Genomic DNA, 24871 nt, shown 5'->3' on the forward strand with positions numbered 1-24871 from the left:
ACACACACACAACAAAAAAAATGTTGGAGTAGCCCAAGATATAGCCAAAGATTGCAGCACCACAACAGTAGTGAAAATTTAAATTTGCCAACTGGAATGCTTTCAGATAACCGACGTTTTGGATAACCGACTTTCGGATAAACAATGCTCTACTGTATTATAAATTTGAAATAAAAAAATTGAGAAAAAACATTCACCCAAAATTTTGCCCTTAACAATAGATTTTTCCAATAATTCAAAATTTCTCACACTATTTCTTTTCCAATATGTTGAAAAGCAGCTTCCACAAATTCTCTGACACTGTGAGATTCTCCAGTTGCAATAACAAAGTCGTCAGGTTCCTCTTGTTGTAGCATCAACCACATTGCCTATTAAACATAATAAATTAAAAATTAAAAGTAGATCTAATATATTCAATGATTCACTTAAGATATGAATCAAACTTACTTCAACATAGTCCCTAGCATGACCCCAATCTCGTCGAGAATCTAAGTTTCCTAATTCAAAGTATTCTTGTTCTCCAAGATAAATTTTAGCCACTGATCGAGTTATTTTACGAGTTACAAATGTTTCACCTAGGAAAAAACATTAAAATATTATTATTTTCAATTTACTCTTCATAAATGCAGATTCATTATATTCAAAATAATAGATTTTAATATGTTAATATTAATATTTTATTTGAAATTAATAAAAATAAAATTTTAATTTCAAATCAAATACATTTTAAAAGTATCATATACAGATATATAATGTTTTTCAGAGTTACAAAAAGACACTGCTAGAGAAGTACCAAACTCATCTCAGTGTGGTTTCAGGTGAGTTCAGTACTTCTCTTGCAGTGACTGTTTGTAAGTCTGAATGGGGTAGGAACTCAGTTTTTTTAACACTTACAAATGTTCAATATGTGTATCTCAGGTGACACAGCATACATCGATATGATAACCCAGTTCTTGTCCATCTTTTGTACTATGGGCCCATTGATAGTGGACATTGCTGTGCATACTCTTTTAGCTTGGCAATATCACATGACAATAGTGGGATGAATACATTATCTTTTATATAACCCCACAAAAAGATAATGTGCTCATCCTACTGTTGCTGCATGATATCACTGAGTTAAAAAAGTGTATCATCACAGCAGTGTCCACTATTGACGAGCCTATGTTACAAAAGCTGGGCAAGAACTGGATTATGTATGCCATCTCACCCATGCAGTACATATTGAACATTTGTAGATGTTAAAAAAAAATAGTTCCTGCCCCATCCACTGTTGGTTTCATTGAAGTGAGTTCAGTACCTCTCTCACAATGACTTTTTGTAATTCTGAAAAATATTATGAAATGTTCTATATTTAGCAAATAAGTGATATAATGTAGCACCTCTTATAGGCAATTGCTATTAAATAATCACTCCTCTTCATGAGTGTATTAGGAATGCATTCAAATAGCTGTAACTCAATATATTTTACATTCACATCAATAACCACTTCTTATATAATTAATAACCAGTCTTTGAAGAATCTTCTCAATGGAAGTACTTGCATTCAAGAATTAAGATTAATTAATTTCATTCTATTTGTTGATTCTTAGAAGTCAAGATTTCATTCTTAAAGTCGTTTATAAAGAAAGTTTGGTCAAATAAACTAGAATGGCAATTTATAAATTACCATGGCTGCTTACAATAGCTATTATATTAAAGCATTTTTTCAATAAATTCATTTAATGGCATTCATATATAAACTCATATAATAAGAAAATATTTCAAACAAAATATATTTCAAATAGTGAATGATCAAAATTTGCTCTGATCATCTTTCTTTTCATTCATAACTTCTATTCATCTTAACCATTGTTTTGCTAGACAGTTTCTTATTGTAGATTGTTTCAGACAATCATAATTATTAGCCAATATAATAATAAATTTGCAACTCATAGCAGATAAGATTAATTTGCAAAATATTGTATCAATTATTATAAAAGAAAATGAATTTCAAAAATCTTGAAACATTTCTTTAATGATAAGCATAAATTTTGCTAAAGGGAGCTAATCACACAGGAAGCACATCAGTAATTGACTATGCCAACTTTATTATACAAAGAAATACATTTCAGACTTACTTCTCCTCTTCAGCCCTTTATTACAGATCTACTTAATTACACAATAATTACTATAAAATTCTAATATACCATACTGTATATATAATACATTCTAAAAAATTTAAACACAGTATATTACTTTTGACTGTTTTTTAAAATATATTAGTGACCATTGATAAATAAACTTTGTATTGATAAACTAATAAATAAAACTAAAATTAAATTAACAGAAGGTTATAATAAAATATGATTTTAAAAAATTAAAGAACAAAAAGGGAGTGTATACATGTATAAAAGTAAATGTAAAATAATCTAAAAAGTTAATTAAAAAAAAGAAAACCTTTTATAATAAATGTAAGAGAGCTTCATTAACCATTGTAAAACACTTAAAATCTCACTGTACCTTCCTCAACCTAGTTGATATTTACACAATACAGGATACAGTGTATTATAAAACATGGGAAGTGAAAGGAGGTTGGAAGGGATCCACAATGAGCTAGTTTAATTATTTAATAATGAATGTCAGATCTTACTGATGACTATTCCTGTGTTAAAATTCATTCTGTTTTCTTTAATTTCAATGATTTCTAAATGCTCATAAAATGTTCTTTTAATAATAAAATTCTTAAAAAAGAAAAAGAATCATATTCAGTGAGACCTTGAAACTCTCTTGATCACAATGTAAGATAAGTGTAGAGTTGATGAACCAATAAATAAAATTACACCAATACAAAGTTTATTCATCCAGTGGTCACTAATATATTTTAAAAACAGTCAAAGGTAATTTACTGTATTTACATTTTTTAAAGAGTGTATTATGTATTCAGTATGGTCTATTGAATTATATAGCAATTATTGTTTAATTAAGTAGATCTGTAATAAAGGACCAAGGAGAAGAAGTATGCCTGAAATGAATTTCCTTGTATAATAAAGTTGGCATAGTCAATTACTGATTAGTCTCTTCAGTAAAATTTATGCTTATCACCAAAGAATCTATTAGGAGAATGAGTAACAATTAAACAACCTTAAAACATTTGTTTACTCTAGCAATACCTTCAGGTAACAATTTCTATTGTTTCATCTATCATAGCAACATTACACTACTAAAAAGTGATGTTCGAGTTCAAAAGCATTCAAGAATGTAAAACAGAGAAGATGAATTTCAGAATATTTTTTTCATTTATGGAGTTTAAATAATCATAATTATGTTTAGATTTTAAGGAAACTTTTTCAATTTTTCCAGAGTTTGAAAGATCAATTCAAAAGCATTTCATTTATAATTTAGATTCTTAAAAAAGTTCTTATGTTTATTATTATTATTTAATTAAAAGAAGAGTCACTTGAAATGCAATTGGTTAAAATATCACTGGCCCATGCATAAGAACATGTGGATGACACACAATGGCAGTGCATATAACATCATTACAGAAAAAAAAATTCAACTTTTATTGTGAGTTTAAAAATATACTTTAAAATACAGGGTGATCATAATAAAAGTATTTCTATTCAGAGACATCTACAGATTTTCTGGGCATAATTAAACCAAACACAGTAATAATACTGTCCAGCATATGAGGTAGAGATCCTTGTGGAAAAAAAATTACAGTAGAGCGTCATTTATCTGAATCAATTGGGGACTGGGGTTGTTCGGATAACTTATTTTTCGGATAACCGATTATGTATGAAAAAATATATTAACCTATCCCATGTTGAAATTTTTCTCCGTTGCGTGTCGCTTCGCATTGAATTTTCGTCGATGTTAAGCCTAACATAAACTTTTTAAAATAATAATCGTGGCTATTGTATCATTAAAAATTATTTCTTTATTTTGTACAAACAAAATAAATATATTGAAAAATATAAAAACCAAAAATATATACTTTAGAAGGTGATCTAGTATCAAAAATGTTCGATTCAGCACTACACAGTCCTCAGAAAAACACCACACAAAAATGCCAGTGCTGCCAACTAAAACACACACACCAACAAAAAAAATATTGGAGTAGCCCAAGATATAGCCAAAGATTGCAGCGCCACAGCACTAGCAAAAATTTAAATTTGCCAACTGGAATTCTTTCAGATAACCGACATTTCGGATAAACGACGCTCTACTGTATAAATTTTTTACAAAAAAGCTTTATGTTGTTTTAAGAAAGTATTCTTTTAATTAAATTTCTATTTTTCAAAGCATATTTTTGCTTTTTGATTACATAAAAATACCATTATATATTTGCCTAAACATGATAATTGATATTGTAAATATCTTATGTTTCACTTTAGCAAACTGTAATTAACTCAAAAATAGTTAATTAAAATAAACTACATGTCATAATATCCATTTATGTCCTTTCATAAAAACAGTTATATAGTAAGTCTTCTAATTCTAATTTAATTAAAAAAACTGATGAAATATAAAACAATAGCAAATAAAACTTCAAAATGTATTAAATACCTCTTCTTGGACTTTCATGATTAAATAAGATTCCATTCACAGCAAACAAATTATATGCTTCTCTATAGTTTATCACAATCCAAAAACCATATAATTTGGCTACACCTAAAAAATAATACATTATACTACTTTAAATATTAAGAAAATTCTCATATTATTATTCTATTACAAGTTAAAATATAATAATTGTATTACAGAAAATTGTAAGTTTCGTATTAAGATTTATTTATTTTATGCTTCTTCATTTCAAATCATTGTTTTATGGTGTTTAGTTTGATGCAACACAATGCATATGTATAATTATACATTCATAAAAATATAAGAAATACATTAAATATTTGCTGAAGTTTGTTCATTTATGTTAGTTATAAGTTTTCGTATATATAAATTATAAACTCAGACAGTTAAAAACAAACTATAATATTTTAAATATAAAATATGCCAATTTTAAAAAGCGATTTTTGGATTATTTTTTCATTATATTATAGATAATTACAATTGGAAAATCTAAGAACTTTCTAAATTATAATGCTTGTTTTAGTTAAAATTTAAACTTATGAAATAACTTCAATTTTTATCTCCAATTAATTGATTCTGATTATTTTAAAAATATGTTTCTATGCAACATTTCTTTTACAAAGCATTGATAATTTTTTAATAACAACTATGTAAAACAAACTATTCTGTTTAACAGAATTGTTTAAGCTTTAAAATAAAAAGCAAAGTGCAATTTGCTAAATTTGCTGTTTTGGTTTTACATCCCATTGAAATCAAAAACTAATTTTGAATTGATTTTGTAACATGCAATTAATAATGAAAATTTTGGTTTGATTATATATATATATATATGTTACTGTGAATGGCCGAAATCTGGCGAATGTCAACATTCTCCGGTGAACGTCAACATTCACACAGTCGTTTCGTGTATGTCCGAAATATTTGCTAAATATCGTTATTTCTCACTTACACCGGCAAATGTCGACATTCAGAATGCGCTGATGGTGAATGTTGAATAAAAATATTTTTATTACGTTAAGACAAAAATGCAACTTTTTAATATGTAAAATAGGAGAAAGCTTAAGTAATAGTACATGTAAATAAACTGTTGAACCTAAAATGAACAGTACATTCTTAATCATTAAAGAAAACAATACAATAATAAACTTACACATAAATTATGTGATTAACGTTATATAATGTTATTTATTTCAACAACTTAACTTGTTATGGCACTTTGAATTGCACAAGAGTCTTTTTCTTTTACAACTATACTTATTCGTGGAACACTTCTTTTGGCAATGACAGCATGTATAGCCTTGCCCTCCACCTTTCGAATTAGCTGCAGCTGCTTCTCTCAGCGATATTTCTTGAGAAGAAATCTTACCTATGGAAAATTTTCTTTACAAATTACGAACTGATTACGGGTATAAAGCTGCTTGAGGGTATCATTTTTGTTTGCTAATTTATAAAAGTCAGAGTCTTCTATTCTAACAACAACTGCCAACACATTTCGGGCATCTGTACGGCCACGGTCAACATCAGGGACTTGTATTCGTATGGTATCACCAATTTGAGCAGAAGGAAACGGCAAAGAATTTGGCGACAGACTGTCGCCTCTCCGTCGACATTGGCTTCTCGGGTATCGTTTCGACCTCCACCAAAGCTTATCTGTGCTTGTCGACATACACCAGCGATTGTTCGAATGTATAATAATATAACAAAATATTCGGTCTTTCACCGACGTATTTTGTATGTGTCGACATTCACCGGAGAATATCGACATTCTCTAATTTCGGTCTTTCACAGTAACATATATATAAAATCTTAAATCAAGGAGAAGATTTCAGAAAAAAATTATTTCTATAAATACTGCTTGAAATTAAGAATTTTTATGGCATGAGATTTATCTTTTGAATTTTATGATTATTGTTGTTAACAATCCAATCTAACCCAGCTCCTATTTTAACTAAATATAAAAAACACCTTACCACTGGGGTATTTAAATTTCTTTACTAAATGCTTTTTTTTTTTTTTTTTTTCCAGCTTTATTTATGAGCCCTCATCAGCTAAATTGATTGTGAATTTGTAAAGAAATGTTCGAGGTTATGTTTTCCAAATTTGAACACAATTTACCCGACAATGGCTTATAAATAGAGCCAAAAAATGTTTAGTAAAAAAATTTAAATACCCAGTGGTAAGGTGTTTTTTATATTTAATTATTATTATTGATATCTGTTATTATTTTATTTTATTGTTAATAATACATCTAAAGAAACCAAAATTACTAAGTTTAATTTGACAAAAAAATTCTTACCATAAGGTGAACGAGGATAAAATGGCGTAGTTTCTTTCTGTGGAACTTCTTGTACTTTCCCAAATAATTCACTTGTAGAAGCTTGATAAAATTTTACACTCTTTTCTAAGTTACAAGTTCTTATAGCATCTAAGAGACGTAATGTTCCTAAGGCATCAACATTTGCAGTGTATTCACTAAGATCAAAGGATACCTTTAGAATTAAAAAAATAAAATGTTTTTCATTTAAATTCAAAATAAGTTACATTATTCTAATGAAAGAGATTCATAATTAACTCAGTACTTCTAGAAGTAATTATTATATTAGCTTAATTAACAAAATATTAGTTACTAATCAATTTAAACTTATTTACTTTATTTAGCGTAATCTTATTCAGACTAGTTATTTAATAAAGCATATTTTATTAAAGAATTATAAGAGAAATAGTACAGTAGCTAACTGTAATAACTAATCATCATTATAAGTTTATCATTATTATTAGCTTACCATTAGATACTGNAGTAGCTAACTGTAATAACTAATCATCATTATAAGTTTATCATTATTATTGTTTATTATTTGTGAAATTAAATGGATAAACTAGAAATAAATATAGTAAATTATTAATCATTCTTATTGCTTAAAAGCAATAAATTAACTTATTAATTTCTCACTTTATTGAAAAAAAAAATGCTTCATTTTTGAATTGTAAACTTTATAACATTAATAATCTTTACAATGAATTTCAGCATTAATTTAATATTTACAAAAAAAAATAATAATATAAAACTTGAAGGCATAACATTTTGGGAATTAAAAAAACTCCCAAAATATTATATGCTTGTTATATTACATAAAAGTTAATATTAAATTTATTACATTAACTATGCTTTAAACTGATCTATTTTGATTATCTAAAACTTAAAGGAAAATAATAAATTGAGATTATCAAAGTGTAATAATTTGATTATATTTAGTTAATACAATCGAAATAAAAGAAACAATTTTAAAAAAATTCAAATTATAAATTTTGATAATCATGCAAATGTTTTCAGTCAATTTTTTATATAAATAAATTAATCTATTGCTGCAGTTATCTCCAATTAATATAACTTATAAAATATTTTAAACAATTTTATTTCACATCTATTGTATTTATAAAAAAAAAAAAAACACCATATTTTTATTAGGTTTATAAATAAATAATTCAAATACAGTTGGCTTGCCTTAAAACCATAAAGCAAATTTTGTCTTTGCCCTGATAAACCACCATTGTCACTACATTAATTTTCACACAATAAAGTAAACAAAAATTTTACCAAAATTCATGAAACCAAACTGTAAATTACCTTCACAACCCCAAGAAATCTCTCTATCTATCTATATAATCAAGATGGGTTGATAATAATAATAATAATAGTAAATGCAGAGCCCAAATGGTTAGGAGTTGAAAGTTGAAATTTGGTACACAGTTAGGGTACGTCATGAGAACTCACACTAAGAAGGGATTTTTCGAAATTCCCCCCCATGGGGGAGAGGGAGAGGATTAAGGCTTACCCTGAAGAACTCAGCTTCTATTGTATTATTTTAGATATGGTTTTTTGCATTTTTGACTGCATTTTAGTAGGCTACCACATTTAGTAGGGTACCATGGGGGATGAAAGAAGTGTATTCCTTAACAATGGAAGTGCTAACATGGAAGTGTTAAGAATGGAGGTGTTAAGAGAAAGCGGCATGCAAGATTTTCAAGCACAGATGTGGTTTTTTTGCGAGAAATCAAACATATTTTTAGACCCATGTAAAAATTCTCTAATTAATCTGGAAACAGGTGACCTAATTCTTGCATTCTGTGAAAACGGGTAAGACTGGCTATAATGTAATTATCTTAATCTTCACTATTGTTACTTTTTGCCCAAGCAATGCCGGGCTTATCTGCTAGTTTCCAATAATGGTTGCTTTTTGAGGGGCACTGTCTGACTATTGGTATCAATTTTTTTGCTCTTTGATCCGATTCACTTTTGCTTTATTCTGTAAAAATGTCAGAGTTTCCGTCTCAGAAAAGTTGAGATACATGTACTAATGTAAGCTGATGACACTAATCCTTGTTGATACTCCACAAATGTTACAAAAGAAAATTACAATTCTAGAGAAATTCTGTTGTGACTATAGTGACTATAGATTAACTATAAATGTCTCAAAAACAAAAGTGTTGGTGTTCATGAAGAGTGGTAGACTATCACTCAGAGAGCGGTGGCCTTAATAATCAGCCTCTATACAAGTCATTTCAAATTGCATATACCCAGGAGTATTATTTTCGTCTTCTGGACAGTTTTTAAAGGCTAAAAATTATAGTATACATAAGGCTAAAATGGTACTTGGTTCTATGTGGCCTATTCTTTCAAAAGCTAAAATTAATACTGCTCATATTTATATAAAATTATTTCACTCAATGATTTCATCTGTATTACTTTACTCTGCTCCTGTATAGGCAATTACTTATTATGATAAAATGGAAATTGTTCTTGCTTTATATCTTTGAAGAATTTTTATATTATACCACAAAATTCCAGCTTACATGTTGCAATTGCAGCTTGTGTTTCTAGAATATTGGTTTTAATAATAAAAGCAAAGTTTCTTTTTGGATTAGACTGTTAAAATTACATGATAACAGTTGTGAAGATCATAAGTTTGATTTTATGCAAATTTCAGAAAATTTGTAAGCCTATTTCTCCATTGTAATCATAAAGAAAACATTGCACAGGAAACGGATTGAATGACATCTTTTTCTATCAATAACCGGGAGAGAATTAAACAACCCAGTGTTAGAGGAGGAGAAAGTCAGTTGTTGACTTGTGAATAGAAGGAAGCGTACAAGTCTTGGACCAAATATGGTCATGACAGCTGCATATAAGTGACGTTATAGCATCATCAAATGAGACCCCTGACCTCATACCTGCAGATTCGTTGCTAAACATCCAATCACCTGATGGATTTTCCCAGGCTAAATTGATAAAAGGGAGGTGAAAACTCAAGTAGTGATGGACTACATCGAAAACCATACACAGGCCATAAATCTCCAGCCACCCTATTCCAGCGGACATCTTCAGAATGTCATAGCCAGTTCGACATATCCCAACATGCCATACGCAACAGACTCCTTCCAAGGCTCCCTCCTCACTATTATCATAGAAGATGATGGCTCAAATCACCTTATAAGAAAGGAAGACATCAATCACAGTTCACCCTCCACAAAGACAGAGAACCATATCTCGAGGCCATAAATCTCCAGCCACCCTATTCCAGCGGACATCTTCAGAATGTCATAGCCAGTTCGACATATCCCAACATGCCATACAGATAGAATGTGAACGAAGAGCTTAGATATTTAGTCGTGTTGCCTTAGATGTATATTCCATATTTCTGCATACTCTTAGATTTAGATGTTTATATTAAACTTATATTTTTATTCATTAACCTGACTACCTTTCTCTATCAAACCTTGGACACTTATCGACTTAATCACTGACCTCCCACTCAATAATTTAAGACTGATCAAGGGTTAGGAACCTCTACCCATGGCTAATCTCACACAGTTATATTAAAGTAGCATATAACAAACTCTATAAATTAGGTTCAGAAATGGACAGTTATACATATAATTGGATGATGGCACTGAAAAATCTGTTAGATTGACATGGTTTCTATTTTCTATGGTTGTCTCAAGATCCTCATTTGATTGAAAGTTATCAAACATTAATTATAAAAGTGCATCATGAACAGAGCATACAAGATTGGTCTTTATTGAAAAAGAACAAGCATTTTTACTTATATTGTATTTTTAAAACAACTTTTCTGTGTGAGGATTATTTGTTTATAGACATAAATTATCATATAAAATGATTAATCCTACAGCTGAGATATATGTCAAAGTATAATTTTGACCACAACAGTAGTCTAACAATAGACCCGGAAAGAATTTGCCTGAACTGTAGTATGCAGATGTATGAAACTGGGAATGTGTTCTTTCACTGTATCAAATTTGAAACAGATAGAAAAAAGTATTTGACAAGATTTAAATCCTGGAAAGATATAATTAATTTATCACATTTTGTAAAAAAATGATTATTTTTGTGTATTTTATTTTGTGTTATCCTTTACTAAGCTATTTAATTAATTTGTTAAATTTTACTAATTTCAGATTTACATAATATGTATAAAAATAATTATTACTGTGTTTTATTGTACAGTACTAAGTTATTATATTAATTTGTTATATTGTACTAATTTCAGTTTTTATGTAATCCTTTAACCCCCTTGTAACAAACTAAGGTTCATACAATAAAGAACTGCATTGAATAATGATTGCTTTTTACATTTTTTGGCATAAACAATAAAAGAGAGAGACTGTAATAAATGTTCCATTTTGAGTAGAATTGATTTTTTTTCTCCTAGTAAATGAAGATGAATTTGATCTCCGATTGTATACAAGAAATTTATTAATATATCTCCTCTTTAACAAAATACTTACACAATTCACATATTTTTTTTATTTGTCAGTAATAAATGGTAACAAACTTTCAATTGTAGAGCAATTCAAACATCTGGTTTTAGTAAACCATTCTACTGTACTCAGAAAATAGGGGTTAAAGTTTAAGGATGCCCACATCTTTAAACAAATGTGATCCCATACAAACACATGCTAGTTTGCATATCAAAGAGTGCATAGTGATTTGAAAAATACTTTAGAATATATTAATTTGTTTTTGTAAATAAATTTTATGTTTTTGTAAATTTTAAACTTCAATTACCTATTAAGCCTTAACCATCTGCATTATACAACTTGACCATGACATGAAAATTTTTAATATGAATTTTTGATAAAACAAACTAACTATTGTTCCCATAGCAGTTCATATTAATGCAAGTTGACTGTATTTGGAATTTTGTAATAATAATGTCTATTAATATAACTTAAAAATCACTAATACTTTCATTGAAAGTGATCACATTTATATTATTGACATTTTTATATATAAATTTTAAAAATCATATATACCTTTACATGACTCTGTGCTGCAAGATTGTAAATTTCAGATGGTTGAATTTGATTAACTAGTTTGACTAGACAGGTACTGTCTGTTAAATCACCATAATGTAGCTTCATTGCTATAATTAAACAAACATTTAAATAAAACACAACAAAAAATAATCATCAGAAAATCTATAATGATCTATAAAAATATAAAAAAATTTATTATAAAAGTTGTTAAAAAAGAATATTATATTCAATAGTTTCAATAAGAAAAACCATTAATTTAAATTCCTTAATAAAATTAGTAATACTGAAATTAAAATTTAATAATTATTTGTATATAAAATTAATAATTTAAAAAAATAAATTTACACTACTATGATATTTATAGTATATAAGTATCAAATGTGCATTTGAAATGTTTAGTGTTTACACAGAAAATATCAAATAGTCACATCTGTACATAGAATTTGATATATCTGATAATTTATTACTTAAAATTAAGAATATATTTTCCAAAATCTTTCATTAATCATTTTTAAAACAAAATCTAGATATTTTTAAGTATAAATACTAATTTTTAAATTATTTATACTTTACATGTAATGATTATTTATATCTATATGTAAGTATATCTAGATATATCTAATAATTATTTTAAATTATTATATATAAATATTTAATTTTTTCTAGATATTGCCTTAGCTATAAAATTTATTAATGAATTTTTGCCATAAAATTGTTAATTAATATTTAACCAGGTGTCCCCAGAACAGTTTGCTGTTCTGGGGACACCTGGTGATCTGATGAACCTAGTTTCAAATCCAAATAAAACCTGAAATTTTCTGGGATGGTGTGGTATGATCAAGATATATAAAGCTTTATTCTTTCATCATAAAAATGCCCCATTGTGAATCCATGATGAAAAAAGACCTAGTGCCCACAGGGCAGAAAGTGTTAATAACAAAGCAAGACAAATTTCTACAGTAATATGTACAACACAGTATTTTCCAAAAATATTCTAAGAAAAACTTAATAGTATCTGGTTAATTAAGTTAAAGTTTTAATTTATACAAACAGTAAAAAAGCTAAATTTGAAAACTTACACCAAATTTTATATAGTTTCTGGATACAAATTCACTGAGTTCAGCGCTAATAAAGTTCCTTTAGTATTAACACAAGCACTTTCAACGAGTATATAACCATCATCTTCAGGTGTAATGAACAAATTTTAACGAAATGAACGTGCAGAATGTTCCAAAGGAACAGAATATTTAAATTCAAATCAGGTGTCCAGAAATTCCGTTAAGAACGTGCAAATAGTTTTTGATATGTTTGAATCTTTATGCAAACAGATAAATTTTATTAAAGAAAACAAAAAAAAAAAAAAAATCACTCGAAGAACTAGATTTTACTTAGAATTTCAAAATATTATAATTTTGGAAAAGTTAACTTTATTTTATGATTCAATCTAAAGGCAGAAAGATGAAATTATAATCTATTATAAAGATGAAATTTAAATAAAATCTTTCTGGCATCAGTTTTATAATCTAAATCATATACATAAAAAATAAAATTTATTATTATTAATTTTGAAGGGCATTTATTATTATTAAATGGAAAGTATAATTAATTTTTAAACTTTTTAAATTTTTCTATCAGTAATAATATACCAGCTTAATTATAGAAATCAAGAATTAATAAATTTAGAAGTCTGTAATCAATTCATTATCTTATTAAATTAAACTGGATATAACAAATTGATTTTAATTAATATCTTCATTCAAAATTGCTCAGATTGTCACTTAAAATTGTACATGAATTTAAATTGAATTCTACTGTTACAATGTTTATTAACATAAAAAGTAAATATAAATTTTCTGTTCATATAAATTTCTTCAACATACATTATTTATCATAAGTAATAAACAATTGGCAGACATAATAAGTCTGTTTTACATTACCGTAAAATATCACATTACTGAATTAGAAACATGAATTCAAAACAGTGTGAAACAGAATTTTCCTTCTACTTTTCAATTTATATTTTTTTAAGTTATAGAATTTAATTATAATACATAATGTAATAAAGTTTATAACATTACAAAAAAAAAATGAATACAGAATTTGCTTTAACTAAATTTTAGAGAATATTAAAATAATATAACTTAATATTTTCTAAAACTTGTTGTATATATTAAACATGATTTTTGATTTGATTTTTTTTTATTTTACTATGTAATTTTTAATAGAAGTATTGTTGAAATAACATTGATCTCAAAGCTCAATTATTCAGGAAAATTTATTATTTATTATATAATCAAGATATTTTTAAATAATAAAATTTAATCTAATAATTAGAAAGTAACTAGCTTTTAATAATTCTTAACAAATGTTAAAAAAAAAATAAAAACCAAAAATTTGAAAATAAATTTATGTAAAATTAGTTGTTTTTTTAATATAGTCAAATGATTAACAAATGTTGTTATACAGTCGGTGATTGGTTAATGAACAAAATCCGTTCCAAGACTTTGTTCATTATCCGAATTGTTTGTTAACTGATTATCAATTTACCATAGGTTTTTATGGAAATTTGATTAATTTGTTCCAGAGATGCCAAAAAATAAAAAAAATATATACTTTTTTTACTATGTTTATTTATATGTAATAGTAAAAATGCATATATATGCAGTCTTGCATTTTTATTAGTCATGTTTTTTCTGTATGTGGGGGGTTAAAGAATCTGTCCAATGTCAATTGCTTTTCTCTTTTCTTCAGGATTTTTCGGAAATAATTAATAGTATTGTAATTGTAGAGCTCCCCAACTCCATTAACCCTATTCTGGTTTGTTGCCACTTGGATAATTGTTGTTTTGACATCCTACCACTTCTTCAAAAGATATTTAGTAGCAGATGTTGACATTGGTCCTCTTTCGTCTTCCTCTTTTTCAAAAGAAAACACATCTTGCTGAGTTTCTTGGTATTCTTCATTTGAGAGTTCTCAGAATTCTTCTGTCGTCAGATCAGTTTCAGGTTCCATTATGAGCTCTGAAATGCTCTTTATTTCTCAGATGTAATTTTCATTACTCCATTAGCAGCTTGAGACTTCTTGATATATCTTTCATAGGTAAGATTGTGCTACTGTAGACCTGTTCAAGCCATACTGCCTAGCAATATCAGACATCTTTTGCCCACTTTCTACCTTGGCTATTGTCTCTTACTTGGTTTCTATGATGAGCACAGTTCTTGACACTTCTCTTTTTAGGCATCATAATATTATCAGTTTCTTTTTTTAAATAAAAAGTTCAGAAAAGCACTTACAAAAATTCAGAGAACAGAAATCAACTAGCCCACAAAAAATTATTTAAATGCAACACCCAGATGAAATTTGAAATTTGGTATTATAATGTTAACGAATATCCAATGGGACAGTTAAATTTTCACCTTTCATAAACAAACCCTGAGACAAAACTTAACAAGTGTCTGTCCGACAGTCTTGTGAAGACCGTAAAAAATTATTTGTCAGAAAGGTAAAGAAAAAGCTGGAATTACAAAGGAGAGTTTCAAAATTCAGAGGAATATTATATTATCCGATTGGTATCAGGTTGAGTGTCGATGTTGACATCTCCCGCACTCCTAAAGGTTTTGAATTGTTAACTGAACACAAGGGAAAAGCAATTGGTATTTGTTATTTTCCGTTGCTTCTTTTTATGTTTGTTCAGTAAAGTGTTCATTGTCTGATCCTAAAAATCTTTCGCAAAAGTGTTCATTATCCGATTTGTTTGCTATCAAAACTGTTCGTTAACTGATCACCCACTGTATTTTATGTTATTATGTATTAGCAAAATTATGTTGATAGTAAACAGTCAAGTTTTTTTGGTATAATTATCTCAAATTTCTGAATTATATTAACATATACCAATATTTGGTAGATAATTCCAGTATAATTTCTGCTATTTTTGAACTATTCTGTTTCCTACATAAGCAACTATAAACATAGTGTTAATCTTTCTCTACTAAATTATTTATTACAGTGTCAGTCCTAATTACATTAATCATATGCTAGATATAAAAGATTTTGTAATACCTGTTTAATATAATAAGGACATCGATATTTAAAATTCTGATAATGAAAAAAATAATAATATAAATTTAGGAAACTGCATTTACTTATCATGTATAAATTTAAAAGTTTTTTTATTTAACAATTTTTAATGCTTGTATAATCGCAGTATTTATAAATTTTTAATATATTTATTTATTTATAAAATTTTATCTTTGAATATGTTAAAACAAAAGACATTTAATTTAAAAATATCTTACATAAATATTGATTTACCCTTCCTTCCCTATGTAAGTAATCTTAAGGATTTCTTAACTACAAAAAATTTTTCAATTAGATAAATCCAAAACCTCTAATTATTATGTAGGTAATGATTATAAAATGATAACTTTCAACTTTTGAAGTTGTACTTTATATAAAATGCAAATTCATAACAGAATTTCTGAATTATTAATCAACATCAAAATAAAAAACAAAATGGCAACACTCTACAAACAGGCACTAGTGTGAGATTTATATATGCGCTGCTCGTGGGAATGCAAACATTGCAAAATCAAATTTTGACAAATGAATCTTTGAAAAAACCTATTTACCTGTCCTGTGTTATTCCTGACATATCTCTGGTTGTGACCTGCTGACCTTGACCAGTTGACCTGAGATACCTCGTTTCAGCATCAGAACATTTTTGAAACTAGATGGCACTAGTCGTTATAATTTTATATTAAAACTAACTTCTAAAATATAATTTTTTTTTTCTTTTTACATTTATTAATATATATATTTGGTTTGTGCAAAATAAAAACATAATTTCAGGTGATTCAATAGCTACAATTATTTTTTCAAAAACGGGAAATTTTCATTAGGCATTGACAAAAATTCAATCCGGGGTGACATTGAATAGGTTAATGTCACCAAAAATGCCTCATGGCCATGGCCGGCAAAATTTGAGTGATCATGCTCAAAACCAGCGATACCAAAGAAGATTGAAGAATGAGAATGAGACCAATCATGAGCATTGAAGTGATCCCGCTTACCATAGCCAAGAACAGACCCATGACAATGCAATATGTCGTAACCATGGTGGCAATGAAGCCCACTGTAATCTAGTACTCAGGGTCTTGGCGTCAACTTTTCCTCATTGGAGAGTGCTCATTTTTCTCTTTTCCTTAGAAAACGGTATGCAGTTGAGCCCTGAGTCTCCAAGACATAGTCTTGTCCCAAAAATGGCTTTGGTGTTTTACTTGTTTATACTAAATTTTATTTAATTATCTAAGTCTGATTAATTTTCTGAAAATCTAGAAACAACTGAATCACATCATAAGGAAATTTTATAAATCCCCAATCTCAATGGATAGAAGTGTCATTGCACAACAATCTCTGTAATGTGTAACTATTGCTATCAGAACAGCAAAATTTCTAGAAATTTTCAAAATGAAAAATATTTATCACATTATTAAATATAATTACTTTACTTTCAAAATCAAACAAAAACATTAAAGTCAAATGCATATTTTCTACTTAAGTATATCATCTATTAATACTTACAACCAGCAGTATGGGTTAATGGATCCCGATAAAGATGCTGAATACGACCAGTATTAAATGAACTGGATCTTCTTATTATCCCATGCACTTCATATCCTTTTGCTAATAAAAATTCTGCTAAATAAGAACCATCCTAAAGGAAATTTTTTTAATAAAAAAAAAGGTTTGATAAAATTAATTACCAAAACTATATATTTAGCTACACATTATATTACACATATACTGTAAAATTTTTCATATAGATTATTGTTTATATTTTCTTAAATATATTATTTTTAAAATGAATAAAAATTCTATCATTATTAATACAATGAAAATTGTATTATTTTAGCTGAATATAAAATTTATATTTCAAATATAACATTTATGTCAAAACTAGTTTTGTATATACATCTAGGTAACATTATATACAAACAATACAGTATATTTTCTTTTATTTAAATATTGACATAAAAATAAAATATTTAAATCTGATGATATTGCATAATTTTTTTAATTTGGAAAACAGCACAAATATAAAAATTCTATGACTTTACATATTTCTTTAATTAAACATTACTAATGATACTTTTTATTTTTAATAACATATTGAATAATGTAACATTCAATTTATAATATACCCAGATGTTAAATAAGAATTTTGATATTAATTTTGGTTTGCTATTACTTTATATTATATATTTCAAATATATTAAGTAACACAAATAAACTTTTTTCTTAAATAAATCACTTTAAAAATATATACAGTATTTTATTAAATTTATGAATTTTTACATTTAGGAATCACTCAATAAATTAAACATCAAAAGAACTCTACAATATTCAACATTCATCTCCTAACTTTAAAATTATTCAACTTTTTATTTGTTTAAATAAACATTTAATTTTTTATCTGTTTCTTTTATTTAAAAATTTTCGTGCTAACTTTTTCAACTGATTAATTAATAAATATAAATGTTGTATATGAATACTTTTAAAAATTAAAATTTGAAAATGTAAATAGCAAAATTAAAATGAAATATTAATTGAAAAATAAACTGAGATTTAAGAGTAAATACAACTACTGTATCATTTTAATAGTTATTTTTATACATTGAACATATATTTTTATCACAGTTTTGTAAGCAATTTTTTTTGGTAAAAATGCATCTAGGTCAGTGGTTCCCAATTAGTTTTTCCTGCATATCACTTCAAGAAAGAGCTCAAACTTACCCCTTACAGCAGAAATTCATATTAATCCATACTAATATTATAAATTCGAAGGTAANGTAATAAATGTAAAAAAACTTATTCTATTTATCACTAGCTGTCTACTCACAGCTTTGCTTGCGAAGGCCTATGTCACATTTTCTCCCAAGAGAAAATGTGACATAGGCATTATATCACATTTTCTCTTGGGAGGAAGATATTTGGATATGACATAGGCTAAATTTTACTGTGAAAAAATATCTTCCTCCCAAGAGAAAATGTGATATAATGCCTATGTCACATTTTCTCTTGGGAGAAAATGTGACATAGGCCTTCGCAAGCAAAGCTGTGAGTAGACAGCTAGTGATAAATAGAATAAGTTTTTTTACATTTATTACCTTTAAAATACAATTCTAATAATAATGAAAATAACATAAGGTTATTTAATTTTAATGTGACAAATGTGCACAATTTTCTTTGCACAACTTTGTAAAATCTGGTTTTTTGGTCAGCTTCAGTCTCAAGTCATCTTCGAGTTGAAGTCGGTGACGATGTTTAGTTTTCATGTTTGTCATGGCTGAAAATCCGCTCTCGCAGAGGTATGTGCAAAATGGTAGTAAATATTTTATTGCTGCTTTGCTGACTTGATAATAATGATAATTGTACAATTTTTGTTTCTTGTGTGAGAATTTCATTTAGGTATTGTGACAAATGCATTTTTTTGATGAAATTTTGAGAATACCGTATTTTTAGTTATAAATAAACGAATTTGTGCATTCGACATCATGTTGTAAATTGCCAAATTTTTGATGGTCCACCCATTATTTTTTTGATTGCTTCAACTCATGCATTTAAATTTTAAATTAACCGATTTTAGATGGCCACGCGTACCCCTTCATGCAATTTCCCATGCCCCCAGGGGTACGCGTACCACTAATTGGGAACCATTGATCTAAGTAGTTCCTATGGCGTAAATGTTAGCAATTGCTGCAGCTGTTTTAAACACTCCACAGTCAGGATTAGAAGCACGACTGAAACTGCCAATAGAATTAAATCTGTTAATAAATTTTGTCCCTTTAGTGCCACTTACAGGGTCTACTCCCACATCTGCAAAAGCCAGATATGAAAGTAAAAAGTCTACACTGAGTAAAAATATTGCAATTAATAGCAATGACAGTTTAATCTTTACCTTCTGATAAAATATAGACAACCATACATGTTAAAAAACAGGTGTTTTTAACACGTATCAGTCTACTGCTTATTCTACATGCTTTGCATGTAGATGTGCACCTCAATGCTCGCTATCGCTCGTACCTCAGTGCTCAGGTGGGATGCGCCCCATCCCCTAAAACTATATATCATCAAGTATGCCATGAACAGTCAAGTGGGCCACTCGAAGCTGGCATAGTCACATGGGCCAAATAATTAAACACCATAGTCTTGGAAGCACTGCCATTGGGGCTTACAAGATGCACTTCTACCTTTTTATTTTTTTCAAATATTTATCAATTAGATAAGATTTATCTTTTATTTTTCTTAATATTTTAAAACTATTTTAATATATAATTCATTTTCCAAAAGTAACAATTTAAATATAAATTTGAAAATAGAGAAATAATTTTTTTAAACTTTATATATACCAAATGCATGTAAATACATGTATTTTCTATTATTCAGCTTAAAAAATTTTGAGAAATATTCAGTTTCCACTTTCTCCTGTGATTCAGAAGTATTAATTGTAAACATTATTTTGAATTTAAATCATTAATAAAATATTTTAATTGAGATTTTATATGAAATTTCATAAAATGTAATATTCTACATACATTAAGATTAAAAAATATATAATTAATTTCATTTAAACATTTTTTCACAGCACTTTTTGCTATGAAAAAAATATTATTTTCGGAGTTAACTTTTACACTTGTAATTTAACTCTATACAATAAAATGACAATAAACAACTTGTCATTTACACCATTTAAAATTAATTTTAGAAACTGATGATACATTTGATATATCTACAAGTTAAAAATTCGATGATTATTATATGAATGGTACTATCGAATTATTTTTTCTTACTTGGCCAGTAATGCCTGTGATGAGGGCGACTTTCCTCCTATCATCACTATTTACGTTACACGCCATCTTCTTTCCGTTCGGAATGATGACTAGAGAACACACGTTACCAAACACGTTATCCGCGAACTACCGTTACGATCGTATGCACTAGCGCCACCTTTAAAGATTTCGTAATAAATTTTCGGCGAAAATAAAAACACTTTTTAAAAGCTAATTATTAACGAACTAGCAGACCCCGCCACGCGTTGTTGTGGCTCAAAATGTATCTATTATAAATGTATAACACTTCCCCTGTGGGGAGGAAATTTTACGAAAAATTTCTTCTTAGTGTACATTTTCTTGACGTACCCTATTAAAACGCAAAAACCCGCATCTAAAATAATATAAGTCAAATTCTTCACGGTAAGCCTTAATTCTGTCCCTCTCCCCCCAGTGCGGGAAATTTCGACACGTATATGATATAAAAACACATGCGCATTCGAATGCAGCGTTGTGTCAAGATTTAAAAGGAATCGGTAGGAACAAACGAACATTACATTTTTATTTATATAAATAGATAGATGATCCACTTTAGCTCATTTTCACAGAAAAGCGTAATGCCTCGCAGAAAAGCAAACTTAGGGCGTCGTACTCGTAGCGCCATCTGTTGGACATAAAAGCCTTAACCTAGATTATATATTTTAATTTATATGAATGTTTAACGGAATAATATACAGCCTATGTCCACCCTGAGGTTCCATTTTAAATATTGGTGAAAGAATTTTTGAAATCGGATGAGTAGTTTCGGAGATTACCTGCTGCAACGAAACTTACATACATACAAACATTACCTCTTTATATATTAGTATAGATATAGATATACTTTTAGCTGAATTTATTTTAGTTTACAAGTCGCAATGTACAGAAACTCAGACGTTTATTCGAAATATTAAATTAAAGGCGCTTTCGTTTCGTCTAATTAATATATACTTTTACGTCAATTTCGCATTTTATCCTAGGAAAGTTGTAAGAATGACGTCAAATTTACGTAGCAGCTATTCGGACAAAACGAATGCAAAATAATAATATAGAAGTTCGTTAATTCGGCACCCAATAATACGGAATGTTCGGTACACCAGCACTCTCTAAAAAACATCGTGGTCGATCTGTACAAATATTGGGGAAATGTGCCAACGATAATGAATAAGAATGATTTCTCATTGTCGGGTTTTGAATGGATATACAAAATATGGTGTATGTGTTGTGTAGTTTCTGGGATGGCTCGCCCGGCCTAAATCCCGGCCATCACAGAGCGGTAGTGTGACGTCAGAACAGCATGAGCCTTCCGGTCGCCGAAACATATCTAAAATGTTACGCTCTATTTCATTATGCGTTACAATAATAATAATATGTCAAAAATTGCAAAACGTTTGCTTCGTTTCACTTTATACATAAAATGATAACTATCATTTCACAATCAATTTGCTACGTTTTTTTCCTTTTTGAGAAAACTGAAAATGGTTTAGGCCACTGTAAATACTGCAGTATATTGGTAAGCGCCAAATCCGACAGAGAGCGCTGTTTTTGAGCCAAGATGGCTGCCGAAACAGGTAAGGAGCCGACCACGTGTTTGTTCAGTGCCTGAGCCGATTCAGTTACTATCGGTGACGACTACTGCGAGGACCAAATGAAGAACAAATCATTGAATTTATGTCAAATTCTAGACTATATCGGCGACAGGAAACGTTGTCTTGTAGAAGTGAAGCCGTTTTGGATATATGTGACGTACACACACACACACAAAACATAATGTGTGCTACAAACTTTTGACTGGCCTATGTTGTATAAGTGCTGAACGACTCAGCAGGGCAGCCTTCAGATTGGCACTAATTTTAACTATTATGATAAATAAAACTTTGTTTTTATATTGGAACATGATGTATACTGCTTAAAATATTTAAATACTTCTCATCTGTTAACGTGTAATAAACATGCTATCACATGTTTACAAAAACCAGACAGCTACGCTTTGCACGTGCATTCTCCCTGTAATTGAGATGTATTAAAATGCCAATATCTGAGATTGCAACATTAAAGCAACAACATGAACTTCGGTGTTGTTGTTAGAGTTTAATCCACAAAATACGATGTGTCCAGCATCCAAAACGGCTTCACCTTCTACAAGACAACGTTTCCTGTTGCCGATATAGTCTAGAATTTGACGTAAATTCAATGATTTGTTCTTCATTTGGTCTTCGCAGTAGTCGTCACCGATAGAAACTGAATCGGCTCAGGCACTGAACAAACACGTGGTCGGCTCCTTACCTGTTCCGGCAGCCATCTTAGCTCAAAAACAGCGCCCTCTGTCGGATTTGGCGCTTGCCAATACTGTACTTATACGTTTGAGGAAAATATTTCTCTCTCTCTCGAATAAGTGAAAAATTTGATATGTGAGAAAAGGAAAAGGATTAAAAAAATTATCATCTAAAAAGCGAATAGTAAAATTTAACTATGGGACCAAAAAAGAGTTATTTTCTCTAACTTAGGTGTAGTATTCACCATTCGCTATCTATTATGTACAGAACACACCCTCTTTATCTATTATCATGAAATCAATATAATTATTACTGTTACTATTAATTTTTACATTAATTCCTGGAGCATATTGTTTTGTAAGCCGGTACAAATATTCATCTTACTCTATAACATTGATAGCTTTCACATGCAATTCAATAGTTTTATATTCAGCTAAGATACAATATATTCCATAATTCATTAGAAGTGACTATTTTCATCATAACATGATACACAATACATGTTCTTGTATGGTTAAACATATTTATAATATTGATTTTTCAATACTATACCAGAATAATTATGGGAATTTTCTGGAGCATTCTATATTGATATAGTATGTGTGCATGTTAATTAAATAGCTCTCTTGCAGTATATTCTGAAATATTTTCCAAGTAACATTAACCTAATTCTCTGTTATGATATATGAAAATATATTTATGCGCTTATATTTTCTTTGCCATCAGAAACTTAATTCATGCATTTTATTCTTGAAGCCATATACAAATAGAGTGACAGTTTACAAATTTATGGCTGACAGTCACTCTAAAATTGAATTAAATCAATTATAATTGTAAATTTTCAATATTTATAATTTCATAGATGTTATTTTGATTAAATATCATTATAGAATGACTAACTCATTATTTTTGTGTAGAGAGAATTTAGATATTGTATTTATTTATTATATTACTCAAATTCAATGAATTCTAATAAATGTTCTCAGAGTATTTAATTTTAGTTGAAAACATTTATTAAATAAACAATTTTCTCACATCAAACCTTGAGTGGTGTAATAAGATTGTAATTCTCTGAGTATGCCAATAAATATTTTAATTTAGCAACATAGAACTTTCAGCATCTTCATATATTAATAAAAAATTATTATAGTTAAATTTATTCCTTAAATATAGTATTGATCTTTACTATGTAAGTGAATACTTTATAATTACTAATTGTCTGTATATTATGAAATAAACATAACTAATGTACATTAAAATTCATATAAATTGTTTTTTGTTGAAAGATATATGTTCTGTCTTTTAATTGTTTCCAGAGATAAAGAAGAAAAAACACACCCATTTCAGCACAGAAGATTTAGGAAAAGAGTATTTAGTATATTTAAATCATTCTGTGCCTTTGGCATTCAGATCCATTATTTTTTACTGTATTCTGGCTTAAAAAAAAAGTAAAATTAGAATAAACACTTTTATTTATCAGGAATAATTGAAAAGAAATCCTTTACAATTATAACTATTAAAACAGTCTACATGAATATATGCAAAAGCTGCTTAGCTATTGTTTAATTAAACAATAATTTTATTTGAGTTGGGCTAGGTAGAGAATATCAATAGCTGAATGAAGGCTGTTTGGGGTATTTACTTTTCTATGGGAAATTGCAACTTCACTTGTAAGATGCAGGGCAATTTTTTGAGCCTTTTTTTAAAAAAAAAGTTGCATCTTATATGCCATAAAATATGATGTATTTAAAATTAATCCTGGAAGCAGAATGTTGATATTATAATCTATAGCATACTAGTATATTAAATTTACATGTAATGATA

General features: G+C 28.2%; 1 protein-coding gene across 1 annotated transcript; it reads right to left on the bottom strand.

The window, feature by feature from the left end:
• Window positions 1-211: 211 nt before the first annotated feature.
• Window positions 212-20949, bottom strand: LOC111614489 (GDP-mannose 4,6 dehydratase-like). Its single transcript, XM_023355867.1, has 7 exons — window positions 20754-20949; window positions 17485-17617; window positions 11902-12011; window positions 6866-7058; window positions 4552-4656; window positions 448-575; window positions 212-368 (listed from the first exon to the last, which is right to left on the bottom strand). Exons 1-7 carry the CDS (start codon window positions 20817-20819, stop codon window positions 246-248), a joined length of 858 nt encoding a protein of 285 aa, XP_023211635.1. The 5' UTR covers window positions 20820-20949; the 3' UTR covers window positions 212-245.
• Window positions 20950-24871: the final 3922 nt, after the last annotated feature.

This window comes from Centruroides sculpturatus, unplaced genomic scaffold (assembly GCF_000671375.1).
Source record: "Centruroides sculpturatus isolate CEXI.00-Female unplaced genomic scaffold, Cexi_2.0 scaffold139, whole genome shotgun sequence".
NCBI classification, from domain to species: domain Eukaryota; kingdom Metazoa; phylum Arthropoda; class Arachnida; order Scorpiones; family Buthidae; genus Centruroides; species Centruroides sculpturatus.